The sequence below is a fragment of the Antechinus flavipes genome, chromosome 3, assembly GCF_016432865.1.
Source record: "Antechinus flavipes isolate AdamAnt ecotype Samford, QLD, Australia chromosome 3, AdamAnt_v2, whole genome shotgun sequence".
In the NCBI taxonomy this organism is placed as follows: Eukaryota; Metazoa; Chordata; class Mammalia; order Dasyuromorphia; family Dasyuridae; genus Antechinus; species Antechinus flavipes.
In genome coordinates this window covers 120,313,392-120,338,067 of record NC_067400.1, presented here as the reverse complement: position 1 = coordinate 120,338,067, position 24,676 = coordinate 120,313,392, and the positions used below count along the sequence as shown (strand labels likewise).

At 33.7% G+C, this 24,676-nt stretch overlaps 1 protein-coding gene across 6 annotated transcripts in view; it reads right to left on the bottom strand.

Annotated features, from left to right (window-relative positions):
• Positions 1 to 11,718: 11,718 nt before the first annotated feature.
• Positions 11,719 to 24,676, bottom strand: part of UCHL3 (ubiquitin C-terminal hydrolase L3) — a 57,649-nt gene continuing 44,691 nt past the window's right edge. For 4 of the 6 annotated variants that reach the window (XM_051983929.1, XM_051983931.1, XM_051983930.1 and 1 more), the window contains 3 exons: positions 22,517 to 22,592; positions 14,819 to 14,877; positions 11,719 to 11,960 (listed from right to left, as the gene is read on the bottom strand). In XM_051983929.1, the coding sequence (XP_051839889.1) occupies positions 11,877 to 11,960; positions 14,819 to 14,877; positions 22,517 to 22,592 (219 nt within the window). In that variant the 3' untranslated portion in view covers positions 11,719 to 11,876. Of the gene's footprint in view, positions 11,961 to 14,818; positions 14,878 to 22,516; positions 22,593 to 24,676 lie in introns of those variants that run through there. The other 2 variants (XR_007951723.1, XR_007951722.1) reach the window with 2 other exon arrangements.

Genomic DNA, 24,676 nt, shown 5'->3' with positions numbered 1-24,676 from the left:
CATATGCATGGGTAATTTTTCAACATTGTCTCATGCAATCACTTCTGTTCCAACTTTTCCCTTCCCTCCCTCCACTTCCTCCCCTAAATGGCAGGCAGTCTCATACATGTTAAAGTATATCTTAAATACAATATATGTATACACATCCATACAGTTCTCTTGTTGCACAAGAAAAATCAGATTCAGAAAGGTGAAAATAACTTGGGAAGAAACACAGAAATGCAAGTAGTTCACATTCTTAAATACACATTTCTTTATGAATCTTGTTGGGAAAGAAAAATCAGAATAAAAGGGAAAAAACTTTTTCCCCTCTTCAATGGAGTTGTTATTGATAAAAGAGTTGTAGAATACAATCTTGTGTCAAGACTAGGTACTACCCACATGTGCAAAAATGTTTGTGGCAGCCTTTTTTGTAGTGGCAAGAAACTGGAAACTGAGTGGATGCCCACCAGTTGGAAATGGCTGAATAAATTATGGTATATGAATGTTATGGAATATTATTGTTCTGTAAGAAATGATCAGCAGGATGGTTTTAGAGAGGCCTGGAGAGATTCACATGAATTGATGCTGAGTGAAGTGAGTGGAACTAGGAGATCATTATACACAGCAACAGCAAGATGGATGCGGCTCTTTCCAACAATGATGATTCAGGCCAGTTCCGCCATCTACCTCCAGAGAGAGAACTGTGGGAACTGAGTATGGACCACAACATAGTATTTTCACTTTTTTGTTATCAATTGCTTGCATTTTGTTTTCTTTCTCATTTTTTCCCTTTTTCATCTGATTTTTCTTATGTAGCAAGATAATTGCAGAAATATGTTGTTGGGAGTTCAAATGTTGGAGTTCTTGTTCTTCTCAAAACACAGCCGGTTTAGCTTAGAGCCCTCCGGATGCCTCCAAATCCAAAGGTTCTGTCCTTCAGCTTCTGCCTCTGCTTTCTTCAGCCTCCAACCAGCACAGAGATGGAATGAATCTCTTGTCTCCTTCTCTTGGGGCTCGGCTAGCTTTCTGGTGAGTCTTTCAGACCAGCTTGGTCTCAGTGGGGGGCATGCAGGAGCCCAGCCACCTACCACAGTGGTGTGAGATGAAGATGAATCTGGCTGTCCACTGAACTCTCCCTCGTAGCTTTATCCTTTGAAAACTCTTCGTCTGCCACCAGCCAGCCAAGCGGAATATATTCTGCCTTGCCTTGCCTCGGAGAGAGGGCTTCTGGCGTAACTCCACTGAAATCTGTCAAAGTGCTCTCTGCACCAGAGTCGCTCCTCTCAAATCCAGCTGAACTCTCTTCTGTGACCAGCCAGCCAAGAGGAAAATTGCATTCTCGAATAGCTCTCTCTCCTTATATGCGAATCTTCTGAGAGAATGGGATTATGGGTTTTCTCCCATAGTGCTCTCTGGCCCAAAGAGCTTTAAGGGAGGTGTGAACTCCCTTGAAGTTAGAAAGTTTACTTTGTGAAGCTAGCATACTTGTGAACTCCAATGAGTAAAGGTGTGAACACAAGCCTTGTATTAATTAGTTCTACTTAGTACCTTGTTTCAGGTTCTGGCCAAAATCTTCTTGTAAGATTAGATCAACTCTGATTAGTTAGCAGTTAGTAAGGATTCCAACAATATGTATACATATATTGGATTTAACATATATTTTAACATTTTTAACATATATTGGATTACTTGCCATCTAGGGAAGAGGTTGGGGAGGAGGGGAAAATTTGGAACACAAGGTTTTGCAATGGTAAATGTTGAAAAATTATTCATGCATATGTTTTGAAAATAAAAAGCTTTAAGAAAAAAGAGACATAGGTACTTAAATTTTTATCAACGGTTTAAATGCAACTGCCATTGGGTATCTGTAGAAATTTCCTCTATCACCAGTTTTGCTATCATCAATAAAAAGGGTAACAGTTGAATCATTCTGAAAGACTCCAAAGTAACGCTTTGAAGCCAGGTTAGTCACTCACCGAATCATCTCATCCACAGCAACTCTTCATGACAACATGAATAATAGAAAGTTCAAAAAAGGTGAAGGCACCAGCCTGAATCTCTTCTCTACCTCTATTTGCTCTTAATTTAGCAAGAGAAGAACAGGCACATTCTGCAGACATTCCATGCAGAGAAAGAATACAACCACTGGTTACTCCCTAAAAAGGGGCTAAAAGCCATCCTGAAATATTTGTAGGAACTAGGGCAACTCTATTTTCTATTGTAAACATGAAAAAGAAAAAAAAGATGGAGGCTCAAATAAAAAGGTAAATAATTAGCTTAAAACATCCATTCTTTAAAAGCTTATTTTGTATGAAAACCAGATTTTTTTCCAGGTTCCTTTAAAAACTATTGCAGTATTATTGTACTCTTATCTTAAATACCTCATATGTGCCCAATTACCAACCATAACAGAATATGGCACAGAGAGTCACTTTTTGTTGATTCATAGTTGAAATAGAGATAAGTATTTAAAGCATTTAGTTCATAAAAGAAATCAATCTCCTCATAAGAATGCATCTCTTAAATTATCTGCAGACCATGCTTTAGGCCTATTAGTAAGAAACTCAAATGGCCTGAATCCCTAATAACTAAGTGCATTGTAACTAAATGTGTATGTTGGGGAAGGGAGAGAGCAAGTAAATGATATGTTTTGGTTTCAAGTACTTATTATTTTATATGTGAAAGGAAAAAACACCCTAGTAAAATGAAGTTACAGGTTTTTCCTCAAAATGAGTTTTCTTCTTCAGTCCTCAGGGAAATTCCAACATAACCTTTTTATATTACTTTTTATTTTTCTGCCAATTGTCCATCATAGGTAGCTAAGCATAATGCTGCACAACTCCCCATTAGACAAGTTTTACAGCATTTTAAAAGCAGTCTGATTTACAGCCTCCAACTAAGCTTCTAGCCTTTCATGTCTAAGATATGAACAAACCCTCCAGCAATTTGCCTTTCATCCTGTAAGGCACAGAGCATGTGTAAGATGCCGAGAGCTCATGTTCTTTAGCTCATTTAATAAATGATAGTAAATAGAGACCTGCCATTAACTTTCAAGCCAACTAAGTGTATGCCATGATGAAAAATAATTTTCCCTCCTCAACAGAGTTGTTATTGATAAAAGAGTAAAACAATGCAGAATGTGTTTTTCACTTTGGTGAACAAGGATTTGCTTTTCATTCTTTTAATTTCCTTTCTCTTCTTCTTCTTCTTTTTTTTTTTTTTAATGGATTCAGGTATGTTCCCAAAATACTTTTCACTACAGTTGTGTATTTATTTACTTTTCAATATTTCAAATACTGGCAAACCAACCTTTTGGTGAGAAGCATGCCCAAACTTAATTAGGTGATACAGTAGTGGATGGAGTGCTGGTCTAAAGTCAGTCATCTTCCTGAGTTGAAATCTGGCCTTAGACATTTACTAGACATTGATTTAACCTGTTTACCTTAGTTTCCTCAATTGTATAATGGGGATTGTCATAGCATCAACCTCCCAACATAGTTATTATTTGTAAAATGCTCAACAATATCTTTTTATATAGTAGAAAATATTTATTCTTTCTTCCACCCCTTTAGTTTTAATTTTTTTAATTTAATTTTTTTTTTGCTTATACATGTATGCTAACTTTTTAAAATACACATTTCTTTATGAATCATATTGGGAGAGAAAAATCAGAACAAGAGGGAAAAATCACGAGAAAGGAAAAAAAAACAGAAAAAAGAAGTGAACGTAAGCATGTGTTGATTTACATTTAATCTTCACAGTTCTCTTTCTGGATGTAGATCTACCCCTTCTTTAGAATCCAGCTTCTTAAACTGTGGTTTGTGTACCCCTTAAGGGGTATCATATGAATGTGGGGGTCATGAAATTATGATTTATCATCAGTAAATGTTTGATTTGTATACCTATTTTATGTACCTATCTCCTCAGGGTCATGTAAAATTTTCTCAGGCAAAAAGGGGTCACCAGTCTGAAAAAAATTTAAGAAGCCTTGCTTTAGAAAATGGCCTATTATTGTTCATTGTCTTGATAGATTTCATAGGGATTTTCCAGAGCATAATCTCAATAAATTTGAAAATACCTTCATATAATGAAATATAAGAGGACTGGGGGGAAGGGGGCAGTTCAATTAATAATGTAAGTAAAAATAAATAAGAAAAATATGAAATATAGGACTTCTAAAATGCTACAATCCAGGACATCATCCACAAAATTCCAAGAAATACTGGTCATGTTACATGAGTAAAGCATCCAACTTTCTCCTATTTCTTTCCAAAGTGGAAAAAGGACTACCCTTGGTGTTTGAAGGCTCTCTCTACCCACTAATTTGCCATGTAACCTCTCTAAGGCTCAGTTTCCACTTCTCTAAAATGAGGGGATTGAATTAGATGATTTCTAAGCAGCTATTCCAACATTCCTGACCTATACCCAATAGTTTAGAGGAAGAGGAGCTCCAACATTCCCTGATCTATGTCCAATAGGAGTTTAGCTGTCTTCATGATGCTGACCTCAAGTAAGTAATGTTAACTTGTGCACATTGGTTTAGGAATAATTTATTTCCAGGCAGCTTTTCAGCAATGAAAACATGATAGGGTCAACATTTGAAAAGCTAAGGAGCAGAAAAAATAACAACTTTTGTTTTCTTAACTCAATCCTTCAGCCTACATATAAATCACCAGATGAAAGCATTTTGGTTTTCTTCTTATCAGGAAATCAGCATTTTCCACACTTAGTTATTATGATTAATTTCACTGGTAGTATTGTTCCAAGAGCACTGTGCAAACACTCATTTTTCTTTTTTTTTTCTTTTTTAAGTATATCCCAGGTCTTTTCTTTTTTAAGTATATCCCAGAGAATCTTGTCCTAAGATGAAAAACACTTAGACTAAAAGAAAATACTACACATTGTAAATATTCATTTTCTCTTTGAAATTCACTTTCTCTTGTAATGAACAAAGGTTCACACTCTAAATTGGTTTTATTTAATCTGGAATCCTTGATTAAATTTTTGATTTTATTTTAATCTTTGATTAAAAATACAGGAAATATATTTCATGAATTGTTGGTCAAACACAAAAGATCATATATCTCCTTTGCTTAATGTTTTCTTCCTGCATGTGGAATTTAAAAATCTACTTTTCTTAATATAAATTATATTAAAAAGAGATCTATTGAAACAGAAAGTTATATTTATCTTTATGGAAACGGGTTGGCTTTGTATTTCCTGTGACTATAAAATGAGAAGAGGAAAGAAAACCTTCAGGCTCCATGTTCTCTAACTCACCAGGGAGAGTTCACTGGCACAGTCAATTTGTGAATTTGGGGGTTAACTGACCAGTTATCAAATATGTTTTATGGTTAGCTTTTATAAGCATTTTTAACACTTGAGCAGTAGAAAAAATAATTTAATAGCTAATTATCAGCCTTTAAGGTCACTTGAAGAAAAATAAACAAAATAGCCATGCTTTTAATTTATACACAGACTTCTAGCAGAGGAATTAACCAACATGTACTGTCTAAACATGCATAAAAATCAATCATTTTTAAATGAATTCTTTTTGCTAAAATGTATTTTTGTAAAGCAAAGAAACTCCCCAAACCCCAAACTCTAAAACATACCACAACACTTGAAAATAGTTTTAACTTTTGTTCAAATATAAAATTTAAATTATGGAATAGGGAGAATAACTTCTAATTATATGATACCAAATAAGGGAAGAAAGTATTAAGTACTTACTATGTATACTAGAGATAAAAATACAATTATCAAAATAAATTCTTACCCTAAAAGAACTTACATTAAAATGGGGGAAAGATGGAAAATGGATGGGAGAGAATATGGAGGGGTGGGGCATGGTCTCACACTGGTGGAAAGATGTTAGTTATACTATATTCTATAAATATTATAAATAGACCACAACAAACCATAGTTTTTATATGGGCTTTATAGAGTCCTTAGAGGCATCTTTCTACATTTAATTCAAAGGAAGTAAATCCTTCTTTCTAGATTTACTGGTTTTACAAGTGATCAAATGCTTAACATATTCAGTATGTCAAATATACAGTATATAGAATCACAAATTTCACTACTCCTCTTGCAAATAATAAGGGAGAATCTACAGCTTTATTAAAATCATCTATTGAAATGTTTAATAAGAGAGACAAGGACAGAGCTCTGACATGTTACTAGACATTTCTCCACATTCATACTTTCAGCTTATTAACACATTTGAGAGTAGAGTCATTCTACCTGTTGTAATCCACCTTATTTAATGGAAAGAATATTAAAGTTGGAACCACAAGATACAGATTTGAATACAGGTTTTATATACAATCTTGGACAAGTAAGTTTTTTTCTGAGCCTCAGTCTCACACCTTTATATCAATTATGAAGTCTGTTAATTCTACCTCCAAAAGATGTCACTCATCTATCCTCCTACCTTTTACCTTAGTTTAGGTCATTTATCCTTTCTTCATTTCAGTTTTTCCATCTCTCAAATTAATTTGTGGGTTTGAAGTGAATTCAACGGTCCCTTCAAATCAAAAATTCATGATTTTATGATTTAATTATTGGTTTCTGGTTTCTCTTCTGTGATTAATTCTTCCATAGATCTGCCAAACTATTATGTCTAAAATGCAGATCTAACCAAGATTCTTCTCTATTTAAAAGTATCATCCTGTTTCAAAAGCAATGAAAACATGATAGGTTCAACAATTGAAAAGGTAAGGAGCAGAAAAAACTTTGTTTTTCTAATTCAACTCTTTAATCCACATATAAATTACCAGATGAAAGCATTTTGGGAAATTAGCATTCAGTATCTCCATATCAAACTCTGGTATGGCATACAAAGCTCACCAAAATGATTCCTATCTTTATTTCTAAACTTATTTCACACCCCTCCCTATTATGCAGCTTACATTTCAACCAAACTGCCCTGCTGGCTCTTCTCTGAACTCAACCTGGTTATCTTTTATTTCATATTTTTACACATGTAGACACCAAGTCTGGAAGGCTATTCTCTTTTTAACTTCAGCCTATAAACCTCTAGTCCCCTTCATGTTTCACCTCAAATACCATTTCCTTATAAAAACCTTTCCTGATTTGCCCCTTTTATTAAAGTTCTTTCTTTCCTAAAATAATCTTGTTTTCTTCTCAAAAAAATATGTAAAGTATTTCATAAAATCTTAAAGTGCTACATAAATGTTAAACACTTAGCTAGCTATCTGACCCTGAACCCTATTTGTTTCAGTTCTTCATTTCCAAAATGAGCTAGAGAAGGAAATGGCAAACCAATTCAGTAGCTTTGCCAACAAAATCTACAAATGGGATTAACAAGTGTCAGACATGATTGTAACAATTCAACAACTATATTATTATCTCTAAATGGTTTCTTTCTCATACACATTAAACTATAATCCTGAGAAGCATTTGTCTTTTCATCCTATATGATTAGCAGAGTGTTTTATACAAAGTGTTTTAATCAATGTTTAAAAATATATAACAATGAATTGAATAGAATTTGGAATCTGGATTCTTAAAATCCTGTGAGGAAGGTAAGCCATTATACAGAACACTGAAGTTGAGAGGTACTGGAATTTATCTTGTAAACAAAGAAAACTAATTAAGTCAAATAGACTAGTCTAAGAGCACATACATCATTTTATATCCATGGGTCCCTTCCCTCATTTTTTTCAAATAAGCATTTACTTTCAATTAATAAATATTATTCACCATAGTTTGCAATAGTTGTTCTATTACACAGTACATCACAAATTATTCAGCCATTTCCCAATCAATAAGGACACACTCTTCCACTTTTTCTTCTTCTATCATAAAGTTGAGCTATAAATATTTCCACATGTACAGTGTGCATACATACATGATGTCAAAAGTGAGAGGAAGGCCTCTGGAATGTTTACCTTATGGTAAATTTGGTTGGATGATCTTAGATGAGTTGTCATTTATACAAAAGGGGCAAGTATTGATGGGTTGTAATCTATCACTGAAGGGTACATCAAAATAAAACACGTGCATATCACATCAATTTGATTATCTGAGAATACCTAGATATCCTCAATATCTATACATACTTGATGTCCTTGGGGAATATACCCAGTAATGGTATTGCCTAGTTGAAGTGTTTGAATAGTTTGGCAGCTTTTCGCACAAAATTCCAATTAGTTTTCTGGAATAGCGAGATCACTTCATTGTTCCATCATTAAAGTACCTCTTTCCACAGTTTCTCCAACACTATTTGTCTTTTATTTTTGCCAATCTTATGAGTGTGAGGTAAAATATTATGATACCCCTGGCGATCCCATTCACTTTTAAAGTTTTGGTTAACACCCAAAAAGAGTCCCAAAGCTCTAATTCATACTTCTCAAGCACCAGTCAAAGCTGAAACACCAAACAGAACTCCTTTGGCTGCATTAAGTGACAAAATTGGTAAAGAGAATATCCAAGTAAAACAAATTCAAACACCACCTGATTCTGGGAAACTGAACAGTGAGAATCAATCTAAAAAGGCTGTTGTAACTGATAAAACTATTGATGATTCAATTGATGCTGTGATTGCTAGAGCTTGTGCTGAACATGAACCAGATCCCTTTGAATTTTCCTCAGGCTCAGAATCAGAAGGAGAAATTTTTACTAGTCCTAAAAGGATTTCTGTTTCAGAGACTACCACTCCCAAACCCTCAGTATCTTCCAACAGTTTCAATAAGGCCAGATCCACACTTATCACTCCTTCAGGATATTTCATGGACAATGGATGATTCCATTGATGAGGTTATTCGAAAAGCAAACATGGGAACTCCTTCGAATGTCCCCACTCAAAAAAAAAAAAAAAAAACCACACTCTGACCTTTTACTGGAGCTCCAGATCTGTAGGGAAAGGCAGAATAGGTGAAGAAAAAGCAATAGGCCTTGGAGCTAAAGGAAAAATACTCAATCCCTATCTCTCATGGTATTGTCTGTTCTTCCTTGAGCAAAGGCCCATTTGGCACCATCCTAGCTTCTATTCCTATCTCAACCAATTTCTTTCCATTCACTTTCCACTTATCCCTAGCTGGAGGCTATTCACTGCCCCCCTTTAAAAAATATTCCTTAGTTTCTTGCCTTCATTACCTGGTGAAGCTGCTCTCTCTGGCGGGAATGCCCTCTGTACCTACGGAATTCCTTCCTATCTAGCCTTTAAAACACATCCCAATATTAGAAATCTCTTACCCTGAAGGAAAGTAGGAAGGCAGGGAATATAAGGAAGGAGGCTAGTGGAAAAGAGGGTATACTGAGGAAAAGGGTAGTCAGTAACTTTCGAGGAAGGTCAGGGTGAAAGGAGAGAATAGAATAAACAAGAGAGTAAATAGCAATAGTAATTGTGAAAAGAATTTTGAAGCGAGTTCTCTGATGGAGTTTTCAATTCTCAAATGTATAGGGAACCGAGTCAAATTTATAAAAATAAGAACCATTCCCCAATTGATAAGTGACTAAAAGTCATTTGAACTATACCCAAAGGACTATAAAATCATGCATATCCATTGACTTAACAGTACCATTACCAGGCATGAATCCCAAGAGATTAAAAAAAAAAAGTCAAAGGATGTATCTACATAAAACATATATAGCAACTTTTTTGTGGTGGCAAAGAAATGGAAATTGAGGAGATGCCCATCAATTGAGGAATGGCTGAATAAATTGTTGTTTGGGATAATGAGTTAATATTATTGTTCTATGGGAAATGAGCAGGATGCTCAGAAAAACTTGGAAAGTCTTCCATGTAATCAAGCAAAATGAGATGTACTGTGTACAGAGCAATAGCAATGTTGTGGGAGGGTTAGCTGTGAATGATTTTGGTATTCTCATCAATACAATGATCCAAGACTACTTTGAAGGACTTAAAATGATTATCCAGAGAAAGAACTAATTTTATCTGAATAGAGATTGAAACTTACTTTTATTTTCTTGAGTTTTTTTTGTTTTTTTTTTTTTTTGGGGGGGGGTTGTAGGGATTTTTTTTTGAGGCAACATTACTTTTATGGAATATGTTTTGCTTAACTTCACATGTACCTTCTCAATGGTGGGGGAGAGGGGATGAGAAGGAAGGGAAAGAATCTAGAATTCAGAAGTTTTTTTAAAACTATTTTATATGTAACTGAGGGAAATAAAAAAATTAAATGAAAAAAAAAAAAAAGCAAAACATCCCAAAAGGGATATCCCTGAGGACCTTTCCTGAACCCCACTGTCAATAATGATTTTTTATCCAATTAGGAAGCACATAAAATTTTTCTTCTCATACCTCTTATGCTTTTATCACATATTATCTTGATAAGGTCATTTGCTATAGTGAGAAGAGCATAGGAATTATAAACAGAAGACCAACTAAGTCTCACTACATAAGCAAGGCATTTAAATTCTCAGAGTTCATTTATTCAACTGAAAAACAGGGGTGATAGCAACATTTACAATACCTATCTCTGGCTGTGAGCTAAGTACTTTGTAACTTTAAAGCAGTTAATGAATAACCATTAAGCATTTACTGAGTATCAAGCAATGAGCCCAAGTGCTCAAGATACAATAAAAAAAAAAAAAAAAGTCCCTGCCCTGAAAGAGCTTATATGGTGGAATCATCCTGTACATGGCATTAAAGTGGAGAGGGAAAACATTAGTAACCTACAGGAGGAGGAGTCAGGAAATGGTTCATGCAATAAGTAGCACATGGTGAAAGTTTTAAAGGGAGCTAGCAGGTCCAAGAGTAATAACCAAAGAGGGACAGTACACAAAAAATGGAAACTGCCCTGCAAAAGCAAAGAAATGGGCAACATAATGTGTACAAGAACCAGCACATCTGGGTCTATTTATCTGAACCACAGTGTGAAGAAAAAGAATAATGTGTATTAAGTCTGGAAGGACTGGCTGAAGCCTGATTAAATAGGCCTTTTATACAAGAGAAGGCTGTACCTCATCCTAGAAATGAGACATGTACTCACTGAAGCTTTCTGGGAAAGAAAATGATAAGGTCAGATCTGGCTTTAAGATTACTTTGGCATCTGGATATAGGATAGATTGTAGAAAAGAGCTTTGAGGTGAGAAGATTAGGAGGCTACTATAACAGTTCAGGTGAGAGGGATGAGAACCTAAATTAGGGTGGTAACCATGTAAGGAGAAAGATATGAGATATGGTTGGTACTAAAATAGACAAAATTTGGCAAATGACTGGATGTGAAAGGAATCAAAGAAAAGTGAGGGGCTGAGAATGCTTCTAGAGCCATGGAGTGCAGTGACTGGAAGAGTGGTGATTATCTTAATAGAAATGGATGTTAAGAGCAGGTAGCGCTTGAGGACATAGAAGAGAAAATTTTGGACATGAATCTGAGATTCCTATGGAAAGTGTCTCATGTGAAGTCGGTAAAATGGAATTGGAGCTCAGGAGACAAACTAGATCTGAGTCACTTATGCACAGAGATGATGACTAAACCCATTGCACAGGATGATAGCACTGAAAGGACGATAGTTATTCTTTCATAAGGCATACAGAGAGGTTGGAATCTGTGGCAATGGAGGAGATATCCACAGCAATGAAATCATATGCCTTTAAATTAATTCAAATATTGTATTTGTATAAACTATCTTGACATTCATCATACTGAGGCACAAAAAGTGCAACTGTGAGTGCCATTTATGTTATTTTGATTTATGTAGAACAGCTGATTTTCCATACATGAGAGAAAAAAGGACACAAAATACAGATTAATTCAAAGTTTAATCCACATAAACTATTATTGGTCAGTATCATCAATATAATCATGAAAATATCAAAATTTGTGAGTACTGGCGTATGGCAGGAGGAATTTTATTTTTGTTACAAATAATACAGTACTGGTGTTTTCACTATGCATAAACTATGCTGCAGAAAGAGCAATTGCATTAAATCTTAATTCTTCTGGGTCACGTTCCATGAACTTCTTGCAAACTTCTATGGCATCCTATAAATGAAAGACATAAAGATACAATATCTCAGTTTATAAACAAAAACACTTTCACCAACAAAGGCAGCTGCTAAGTAAACACTTTGTTATTTTAATTTATACAAGTCATATACAGTAGACTGTTGGTATCTTGAAAATCAGACTAAAATCGACTTATTTCTGTATTTCTACAGCCTGACAGAATTACTACAGGAGTTAAAAGCAATGTCAAAACAGAAGCTGCTCATGAATACAGAGAGGAATAGCAGCAAGGAGCAAGAGAAAGCTAACAGCACTTTTGAGGTTTAATTAGCAATATTGATTTACCCTAGTAGCATATTATAACAAATTCAAAATTCAGAGACTACTATACTTAGCTTATATACTGGTACAAGAAATGAGGGGCTGACTAGATGATAAGACTGGAGAACAAATTAGGTTAATAATCTTTAAGAGTGAATGGTAATAATGCTAGTAAAACCTTTGACTTCAACAAATTCCTGAAAAACTCAATTCCTCTTGCCACCCAACTTTATCACTCCATACTCTCCACTTATTCTCTTAAGAGCTTTCTGTAACTCATTCCTTTGATGCTATTTTTCGGGTCCTTAGCTACAAAAAACACCTTTAAACTAGGATATGCTGGAGCCTATAAAAACTAGCTCTGTTTTCAGTATGAGCATATTTATACTTTAGAAACTGAGAAGAGTTGGTTAAAAATCATGGCTACTTTACTTGCTTTTATTGATTATCAAGACATTAAGAAAGTGAGAGAAAATGTTACTAATGCAGATAAAATTTAAAAGTATATTATGAATACATTTTTTGGGAGGGCAAGTTGTTAAATATCTGTTGGTTAAACTTATCAAATGAATAAAATGGGTTTTTAAAATGTAATTTCTTTAAACTGTACTTTGTGAGCAGAGCTTTAACGTACTATGTCAAATGTTTATGTTCTGACTACAAACATTTACATATAATATTCTTCATTTGTTGAGAGGCAGTGTAATACTGTAAATATAATATCAATCCTACAGCCAAGAGGACCTGGATTCAAAACCTGTTTCAAGTATATGTTAGGTATGTAATTATAGACAAGTCCTCATATCAAAAAGCTCCCAACAACTATCTAAAAAATAGGTTATAAAGATGCTAATCTGATATTGGTAGAACGAGCATTCATGGTGAGAACTCCTAACATAAATGAAATTAGAAGTTTGGATGCAAAAACTCAGTGGCACCTCCTGAAAAGCAATGTTTTTTTCCTCTTAAGTCTGGTGAATTGGGGTTTTCCTATACTTGATTTAATTGGTTTAGGTGATCCACATCATCTTTGGCTCAAAGTGGTCTATGAACAGAAAAATTTAAGAACTGCTATCTTAGACTACTTATTTTAAAGCAATTATACTATTTTTTTTTTAGTACTATTAAATCTTTTAAAGTATTATAGTAACAGTTGAAAACAGAACAGAGACTCTTCATATCTCCCAGATTTCAATCTTCTTATGCTCTGTTTTTCTGATTCCCAAAGAGCTTAAGTTGAGAGGCTTGGTGACACTGCAAGGGTAATCCCATGTACATTGGCTAAGTTATTAGTAGGCATGTGTGTGTGTATAGATGGTAAAGGTGGGATAGAACATATTGTGGAAGGAAGGCTATGCTGGATCAAGCAAGGTGTTTTTTGTTCTATAATATTTCCTACAAAAAATTCTATCAATCAGAAACTCATGTGGATCAATAAATTCTCCTTTTAAAAAGGAGGAAAGGAGGATAGAAATGGGTAGAGATGAAGACAATGAACAACAAAAGACTGAGGTTCATGAGGGCATAGTGTGTCCAAAAGTTAGACACGAAGAGGCAGGTAGTAGAAGGGCTTAGGGGAAAAAGGCAGAAATTCAAAAAAGGACAAACTTCCTAATTTTCCCAGGACCCAAGTGGCAACTAAAAAAGTGCTACCATAAATTACCAAGACCAGAAATAAAACTATACATGCTATTATCTAAAAATTCTAAAAGAAATTATTTCACTTTAAAACTTGTCATTATTTGTCTACCTTAATATGTTATAAAAGAATACATTAAGTAGATATTTAGAAAATACCAACCAAAAGATCCACCTTTACGTCTCACTCCAAATCTAGCATGGACACTCAATAAATGTTCATTCTGATATTTTTAAGTTAAAAAATAAATTGAAAAATTACTCTGCAACATCAGAATAGCTGGGGGTCCTTTAAAAAACCACATTAAAGTAGTATGTGTTCTCATCATGTAGGTACTTCCCTAAATAGTACAATCAGCAACCTGTTCAATCCTTATCCTGTGAGCTTCTTGTCTGCTTTCACTCACGAATCCTCCAAGCATGTCCAGGCAGTGTGCTTAAAACTTCCTCATGTTACATAGTTACCAGTGGATATACATGAGCTATCCATCTGTTGCTATTTGCTGCTCTTGATACATGATGACTAACTTATCACTGCCTCTGAGTTAAATATTTCTGATGAGATTATTTATATCACTCTTGGGTATAATTCTTTCCTGATAATGTTGTATCATACTCATACCTACTATGCGTCATTGTGTTTAGCAGTTATTGCTTGATAGTTTATCATCTGTCAAACATAAAAATGTTTAAAAACACAATAGGACTTCTTAGTTATGCAAGTCTCCAAATCAAATGTAATATTTTCACCCCATTTGGGATCCGGTAAATACTCTTTTACTTCAAATATACTTTCGCTGCCAAGTGACAATTTCATTTTGGTCTTCAAAAAATCGCAAGATCCTGAAAGCATGACAGAATAACAAGAAAGCTACAAAAACAAATATCTTTCTCAAGTTAATTTTATTTAAAGTTGATTTTAAAAGTCTTCTTACCTCTAATAAAGTATCATCACTAGTTTTCCCATGGTTAATTGGAAATGGCTTGCGTCCATCTAAGAAAATAAAATTATTTAATACTCAGCTGAGCTCAGTGATTGACATTCAATTCCTATTTTCTTCAATTACAGACAATTAGGTAATTGTAAACAATGTATAGCATTAATTTTATCCTGCATAGTTAAAATAAAACTAAGCGCCATTTGAAACAAAATCATTTACATTTTATCATTTACAATTATTAGTTCTTTTCTTCCTGATTTAAGAACTGACAATTAATAAAAATATAACTTGTTAGAAAAATAATTTAACTTTTTTGGAAAAAATACACATTGTAACAGAATATGTTTGTCTAATAAAAATTGTTATATAGTCGTTAATATTATCTTTATGTACATTGTTTTTACACAAAATGTCAAAGTGTCTACAGTAAGCAAAGATATTACTTTGAATTCCTCAAAAGAGCCCAAAAGTTTCTTCATGGGAGATGCTCACTGTCTCCCCTGATGCAGCCGTACCACTTCATAAGCTGGTAGCCATCCTTTTGGTATTAAACCGATCTGAATTTAGGCTGGTGTTCAAATAGGAAAGCAAACCACTATCAAGCCCATGCTTGAACCCTTCCAGTTAGAATGTATCAACCAAAACTCCCAAAATAAGACAAATGAGAACTTAATGGCCTTAATTTTTAAATCAATCCAAAGAAAAATATTTACTATGTCCTGGAAAGCATTAGAGTGTTGCCTCTAATATATCAAGCAGAGAAAGTAAACCCCAAACTTAGTAGCTCTTAACCAAAAGTATACAATAGAATTAATTTTCAATCACCTGGTCCAGTGAAATACAGCACAACAGAGCTAAGAGGATAAAGGAGAAAACTACAGCTAGACATAAAAAAGCACTAGTAGCTTTAAGGGCTCAAGTTACATACAAATAGCTAAATAAACATCATTCTTGAGGTTTTTTTTTTTTGTTTGTTTGTTTTTTTTGACCTGTGATTGTCTACACAGTAGTAAAGAAATGGCAACCTCTTGGCAGTTTCGTGTTAGAGAAGGGTCCAGGGCATTGAGGGGATTAGTGACTTGCCCATCACTTAACAGTCAGGATGTTTATCAGAGACATAACCCAAGTCTTTGGCCTCTGCATCCAGCTATCTCTGCTCTAAGCACTGCTTCTTACAGGCATACGAGACACAGAGGCGGGCATATGTGTAGTCAAGAGGAGGCTATGGTGCTTTGGTGTCAGAAAAGACCTGCTCAGGTTCGAGTCTTGCCTCTATACTGACCGCCTCAGGAAAGCCCTTCTAAATCTCCTATAGCTGACCTGTATCAATTAGCGTTTCCTTAAAGCAGTAAAATCACCAGCCTAGCATGCATGTATGTAGACACACACACACACATATACAGCATGAAAATTCTAAGAGTCTTACAATAGTAAATTCAGTAATAGGAAAGGTTTCTACAGAACCTAATATTAACTACAAGAGACATAGATTTGTTGGAGAAAGAAAGGGAAAAGGGTGTTTGTTTTAAAAGCTATTCCCTGAATAAATTTTTCCTCCTCAGATCTATCAAAGCACTCTGCCTTTCTCCTACACATATAATTCAATATGATTTTTTAGTTATTCATGTTTCTGTCATATCTACTACTAGTTTTTAAACTCAGAGAACCTGCTCTTTCTCTGCTTTGTATTGCATAATCAATATCCACAGAGTAAAATAGCTAAGATTTCACTTTGTATTATATCAGTTATAATGTTAAGGCAAAATTTAAATCAGAACACTAAATGGTGACTCAAATTGTCTTGGCCAGATTTATACTCTCATTAGCTTTACTGAATGCAAAATTCTTCATTCAGCAATGACAAATTCAACTTTTTTATGTAAAAATAAAAATATCCCCAAATTCCATGTGATTTTTAAAAACTTTTATATAAACTGACATATAAAATAAGATCTTGAAATGCAATATGTAAACATGCTTAAAACTTCTGATAGTTCACTGCTGCTCCTCAATTTTGGTTCAACATGATATTTCATTTTACCAGTATATATTTTTCATATTTGAAAATCATATTTGATTTTATGTTTTTATGTCAAAACTGTTCAAATTACTTTCCATGGCATTCAATAAATTTTTAACTAATCTAATAACTCAATTATTAAGGGTGAATTGTTAACATTTGTAAAATCCATAAGAGGGATCAATTTTCATAACTATTAAACAGGAAATGCTTTATTGTTTGCATTTCCTACTCAGTTTTTTGGGGGTAGTCTTGTCTAATGTCATATACTGCAATATGACTTAAACTTTGTAAAATATCCTTTTATGTCAAGGGATTTTTTGAACATAAAAGAAGCTTTATTATGTTAGCAGCCTGTATGGTATGATCTTTTACTCTTATTTTTAAATTTTTAAATAAAAAAAAATAGGAAATACAAATAATGTTGATCTCTCCCCCCAAAGACTCAAAATTTCTTTCTGCTGACTTTAATTCACTGTCATTTATTTATTAAGAATTGTAAATTGAATTGTTTGATAACCTCAGTTCACACTGTCTAAAGGACATGGCAAACTATCTTATTCCATAATATTTTGATTCTGATATTTTAGAGCCTTTGTGAGAAACACTATCAGCAGAATAAATCAAATAAAGTGGACATGATTTATCACCTTTATTTTAATAATTTTAACATCATGTTAAAATTGGACATATACTACCTTATTAAAAAGGGTAAAGACTGTCATCCCAGAAACTTTAGAGGCGACTCTGTCATCCCTCACAAAATGAACAAGTAGTATGAATAAAGTTTAGATGGAAATGCTTACAACTGGATTCTTTAAATCAGCATAATGCACAGCAAATTCTGCTTACTTTCTGGTGTCAATAACCACCGATAACCCAATTACTTGATTCCTAAACTATTTCTAGTCATAAACCATTAAATGAATAAGAAAATTTAATATTTGTATTTCTTTAAAAGATGCCTAAAATTAATAAGAAATAGAAAACTTAAAGTGTAAAAATATTATTAAATATTAAGTGTTAAAACTACCAGAATACAGAAAAATTCATGAAGATATCTCATAGAAAATAAAAGGAGGTGACAGAACTCTGAACCACATATGCTTAGAAGAGCAATCTCTAGATTCTGGAAGGAGCTGGTGATATCCAGATATCTCTGCTGCAGGATCTTGTCCTTAGCTGTTTTAGAGGAGCAGAGAGATGACTAAGAGTAAGGAAAAAGACCATGGATTGTGATTTCAAGGTTCCCTGCACCCATCTAGTAACTGGTATCAGAAATTCCACAAATTCCACAAAAAGTTTCCTTCTACTCTTAGAGACTAAATACCTTAAAATGAAAAGTCAATTGAGGGAATTTATTACAAGAAATTCTTTCATTCCAAAATATGGTCAATTACTTTATGAGAAAATAACCTTTAATTATCTTTCCTGAAATAAAGGATACTGAATGGTAGAAGTCTAGAGCTATCCAGAAATGCAAATTAATCTTAAATGAGCCTCTTTTTTCCCCTCCAACACTTTAAATGAAGAGGATAGGTAGGGTAGTACCTTCTGCTTTTTGATCACAGCTAGAGATCCAGGAACATCAGCTAGGGAAAAAGAAGAAAAGGAAGACAAGCCTTTCCCAGGACTACCAACCCTTCCCAAAACAAGGACTCAAGGTACATACATTAATACAGAAAAGAGGTAATAAAGACCTGGACTCTATTTACATCTGGATGATGCTACCTCCAACCAGTTGGGATCTGAAATACTACAGATTTTCAAAGTTCTACTCTTCACTTTCCCTTTATTTTAAGCCTCCTCCAAGGCAACATTTCTGACCTTCTTTACTAAAAAAAGTCTCTACACTCAGGAAAGTTCCTTCTACCCCTGGACTTCTCACCCTGCAAACATTCTTTTTTTTTTCCCTGCAATCTCTTCCAGAAATCAGCTGGCTGCTCCCAGAACTTCCCAACCCAAGCCAATCATGGATTCTTTGCTCCTCCAGTTGCATTCATGAATCTGGACTTTCTCTACCATGCCCTGAAAAGAGTATTCTCTTTCTTTTCTCTTCCTCCTCTTTTTCAGCTTCCTTTTATGGGCCCACTTCCCCCATTTGAATATAACTCACTCAGCTAGAGGAGCTTCAGAGAAATGTAACCAAGAATGAAAGAATTCTAACTGACTTAGATTTGTTTGGGATTAACCAGGACACAAGTTTAACTATCCAAGCACTGTTTAAGTGCTAATATTTATATTGATGCTATGCTGTTATAATTCTAAATATAAAGTGTATACTAGAACTGATGTTGCAAGGGAGGGCCAAGTCCAACTATGGAAAGCTATAGACTTCTTAAGATGAAGCTCCATTTCACAACCTTAATTTCCTACTAGATACCTGGAACTGAATGTCCCACAGATATTTCAATCTTAATCTAACCAAAACTGAACTCTCAATTATCTTTCCCCTCAAGCCTTCCACTCTTCCTAACTTTCCAGTAACTCAAGGTGTTATCCTTGATTCCTCACTCTCTCCTCACCCACATATCCAATCTGCTCCCATCTTCTGTTGATTCTATCTTTATGATTATCTACATTTTCTCTCTGTCCCCTTCTCTCTTACAACAGTCACCACTCTGATGCAGGCCCTTATCTCTTCAGATTTAGATTACTTCAATAGCTTGGTGTTTAGTCTCCTTGATTCAAGTTTTTCTCCACAAATATGCCTTCTAATCAAAGTGATCTTCTTAAAGCTCAGGTCTGACCATATCACCCTCTCGATTCAATAAATTCTAAGGGCTCACAATCATTGCTCTCAAGCTTCCTTCATGTCTCAGCCAAAATCTGACCTTCTATAAGAAGCCCCTCTTAAAACTGCTTACCACTAGAGTTATCTTTCTGATTATCTCCAATTTACCTTGTCTATATTTTGTTTGTACAGAGATATCTCCCTCATTAGACTGTCAACTCCTTGGGATTGGGGACTTTTTAGTCTCTTTTCTATCTTCACTGCTTCACACAGAGCTTGGCATATAGTAGGCATTTAATAAATCCTTGTCGATTTAACTTGTTAGATATCTTTACACACTAGCCAAAAGTACTTTTTGGGAAGAATTCTTGTCTCAGGAAGGACTGAATCTACTGTGTGTTTTGAATGGAGCATGGCTGCAACAGGACAAACAGTAGGAAGTCAAAGTAAAAATAACTAAGGGAAAATCATGATTCTCAGACCATCTTCAGGAGGAAAGAATAGCTTTGTCTATATTTTGATGGTGGAGATGAGCTTAGAGGGAACAGCCAATTTATCTGTGATACACTTGGCTATAGAAGTTTACCAGTAACCTCTCCTTTATATTCTTTTCTCTTTTTCAATAATCAGGATTCCTGTCTATTTTTTATCCTCAGGAATCTTTCTTATTCTTCAAGAATTGCTGATAGTGGTTCTACAATCATACTTACAAATTCTTTCTACATCCTAAGATGCTATGAGGAGCTAGAGACCAAAAATCAAAGAGCTACCGGCTCTCTCTTGATATCTACCATGATTATTTTATTTTTTCAACTGAAGATCAGTTCACCACTTCATGAATAAAACAAAACAGAAGACAGAAATCCAGTTTTCCATAATTCTAGTAATCAGTCATTTAAAGCTTTGTCATTGCTAGTCATGCTATACATCTACTCTAAGCAACAAGTGTATTCCTTATTGCCTTTTTGGCTTAACTGAAATGCTGTAAAGAATCCTTTATTCAATTTCAACAAACATCTATTGTCTGCCTATTATGACTATGAGGCACTGAGAAGGGAAAACAATAATTAAAACATGGACTCAAGCTTACAAACAAGTTGGAATAGCTATCATTCTTAGAATTTTCCATGAGCCCAATTTCATTCTGAGATTTAGCTTTCCTGATCCCATTAGTGCAGTAACACACTTTTATATTTATCTTTTATTTTATGACGCTCCTTTGATATTCAAGAAAGATCTTTGCTAATTAGAGAGGTCTCCCTAGAAGCAAGTTTCTCTTTTTCTTCTCCAACAATATACTTTTTTCCCCCCAAATTATTATACTGTTAGAATCTTTATCCCCCCCTGGTCTTTGGAATTATGCTAGTTTAGAGTATGGTTTTGACTATGCCCAGCACATAAACAGTGGCTAATGTGAATTCTAAAATGACACAGCCCCTTCTCCCAAGATTTCCATAATTTCTACTTCACCAATCAGTTCTTTCTTACTACTCAGAATTAAGCTGATTTAAAGTAGTTTTCTATATTGCTTTTTAAAAAATGTTTCTAGGGGATGAAATCATCAGTAAGTCAAATCAAGAAATTATGACATGCTAGTTTTTTAAAAAAGAATGGAATTTGTAGCAAAACAATGAGACCAAGCTTGCCAGCTGTATAATGTGTATTTAAAAATCTCAATGCTCTGCAAGTAAGTGCTTTCCTCTTTGTATCATCTGTATCTTCTTTCTGAATAGGCTTTCTATAATAGAGCCCTAAAAAACAAAAACAAAAAAAAAAACACACTCGTTTCTCCTTTTTGCTCACTCAAATATACTCTTTGCTTTTAACCTGAGGTTCATGAACTTCCATATAGCTACATACTTTGCATTAAGAAAGATATGCTTCTTTCCCTTAAGACCTCTTTTTAAGCATGATGCAAACATTTCCATTATCATATTTGAGTCATTAGCCCCATCTTTTCAAGTTCTGGATGATACAGAAAATAATAGTATTTCAATGCATACTATAGAATAAGAAAGTAAAACATCCCCAATAAGTATTCATCCTATTGAGGTGAAGCAAGTCAACTCAACAAACATTAGTTACTATGTTAAGCAATGGGACTACAAAGATAAAAATGAAATGACTACTGCTTTAAGAGCCTTTTTTTAAAAAATGGATCAAGGTCAAATGCCTATATGGACTCAGACTCTGTAAAGGGCTGCATTTAAGAACAGCCTTAAATGTTAAGTGTTAAGTACTCAAACAGAGTAGCCTTACTGCAACAGAACTAATTGTATGAGAATGTGAATTAAGATAAAGGAAAGAATATGACTGAAATTAAGGATGGCTCTTTTGATTTTATACCTTATCGAACACCAATTCATGCTCCTAAAAATTTAATCAAAAAAATCAGATCCTGATAATAGGTCATACCATATGATAACATCACACATAAAAGCCTGATAACTAACTGTGGATACTGTCATACATGAAATCCTGTCAACTTTAATGTAAAATTATATTCTAAAATTTGTTTTTTCATTCATTCAATTATCTTGTGATAAAGTCTTGGGATTATCACCAGTCAAGATTAAACCAGTATGTCCATATAGAGATATTAACTTACTAAATAATTAAATCCAAGTTTTAGAATGATTCACAGCAATTTCCGGTAATGGTGTTTTGTTTCCTGATCTACTATAGTACAAAGGCGGTGCTGACATCCTTGAATTTAAGTTTCTTAGACTTAAAACAATTCTATTTTTTCCTGATTAATTAAAAAAAAAACTTAAAAGGAAAACTTAGCAGACACTGTGATAACGTTATAGGTCGATTAATGAACTGAAATAAACAATGAATAAATATCAACTTTAATAGCAACACTTTCTCAGGAATGTAGATATTTTTAACTCCCTTTCCCCTTTCCCTTGCCAAGATAAATTAAAGTAGTTCTTACCTAATTCATAGAGATGCCCATCTACATGAACTAATGCAATAAAATGCAGATCTACTTTTTCATCTATACTTGGTGCCTGAAATAAGAGGAAAAATACATATTATGTGCATGAGTAGTCACATTATTCAATCAAACCAAACATCAATATGAAAAAATACATATTTAATGACACAAAACAGAGCATTCTGTTGGTGCCAGAACTAGACATGGAAAGAGCGTCTTTCTACTTAATTTCACTGTGTCCATACAATTCTGCAAGAGGTAAACTACAATAAAGGCATATTGCTCCAAAGTATATCCCTTTTACCATTTAGTCTTTTATTAAGGTCCCTCGAACAAAAGTCTTTGGTTTTCTCTAGAAAATTAATCAGTGCTAGGAATTTAGATATTCTTTTTCAATTAGAAATTTTTATGAAATAAAGATAAAGCAAAAGTAATACTGTGAAATCATTTGGGAAAACTTCAGGTAATCTATAAAACAAAATTATATTTTCACTTAATCACTCTTTAAGTCTTGCTTCTTGAATACCTTAAAAAAAAACTAGCAGGATCACAAGGAGAAAAGAAATTCTCCAGGCAGGTCATCCTAGATCCAAGAAGTATAAGAACAAATAGGTATATAAGAACCTAAATTTTTTACAAAATGAAGAAATCTGCGCAGTTTAACTCAAAAGGTTATTATGAAGAAAGCACTTTGTAAACCTTAAAGTACTTAATAATTTATGTTATTACTGTTGCTGCTATTGTGACTTTTTAGGGGAGGGCAAGAACAAATTCAATCCCAGTAAACCAGTAACATGTTCATTTGACCTATTAGATAAATTTTTATGCTAAATCAGAATGACAAATCCAAGAATAAAATTATAATCAATGATTCCTCCACCCTACTTAAATCTAAATGACTAATTTTCAGCTTCCCTAAGAAATTAAAATACAATTATATTTAAAATCAATTAGTGTTATATGTTCATATTTTCTATTGTAACTATCAACTTAGGACCAATTAAGTATTACTAGACAAAACTGTATGATTTGCAATAGAATAACAGGCATTATTTTTGCTATTAAAGGTATACTGAAGACAAAAGTTAAAAAGAAAAAACATTCAAAACATGGACAAATAAAAATATATTTTATACAATTTAAGGCATTTTGTGGTAAATTCTGATATCTTTGATCTAAAAAATATAGTTAGCCATATGCTAAATTTCATTGATAATTTTAAAATTTTATACTAAATAGTCATTTGGGGATAGAAGTCTAAAAGTATAGATAGTATTACATCTTTGCAACATGCAAAAAATATCATGCAGTATCTTTTACAGAACTCATAAATATTTTAGGGTATTTTATTTTTCTCACTGTCTCCATAATGATATAAGGATGTTAATAAAAGAGAATGCCATTTAAATATTTCATGATGATAAAGCATATCATCAAGTTATTTAAGATTATTAAAGAAAGAGGAAAGTAAAAAAGCATTTATTGAGTGACTACTTTATGCCAGGCACTACACTATTTAGCATTTTACAAATACCTCATTTAAGAAATTCCATATCTCAAAAGCTAGGGCTAACTCTAAAGTAAAAAACAGTCACATCAAAAAACAATAGCTAGTGGACTGCTTAGATTGGCCAAAAAAAAAAAAAAAAAAAAAAAAAAAAGCTTATGACTTATTAAATTAATCTTAGTTAACAGACCATATGACCACTAAATTTCTTTCCAACTCTAAATCCATCATCATCCTAAGAATCTCCTTCCTCCCACCTTTACTTTATGAATGACAAAATCGAGATACAAAAGAGGAATTTCTCTCCCAGTAACCCAGTCTATTAATGATATTTAGGTTTCCTTACTCCAGGGTCTAGATTTTCTTGACTATTTGGAAACAGCATTTGAACTCCTAAAATGATTAAACCAAATCTTAGGATTCACACTTCTTTAATAATAGAATAAGAATGGTCAAGTGAGCAACTTTTTCATCAAAGTATATTACTGTGTTGACACTGAATCTGTAACATAATGCTTTTCGCCAACAAACATGCAGAGTTGGCTATGAGCTGCTAATGGGGGAAAAAAATCTACCAAAATTTAAAACTTTTCTTGATTTGTTTGACAAAATTATTCTCCCAACCCCAAGTTTATTCTTCTCATTTTTGA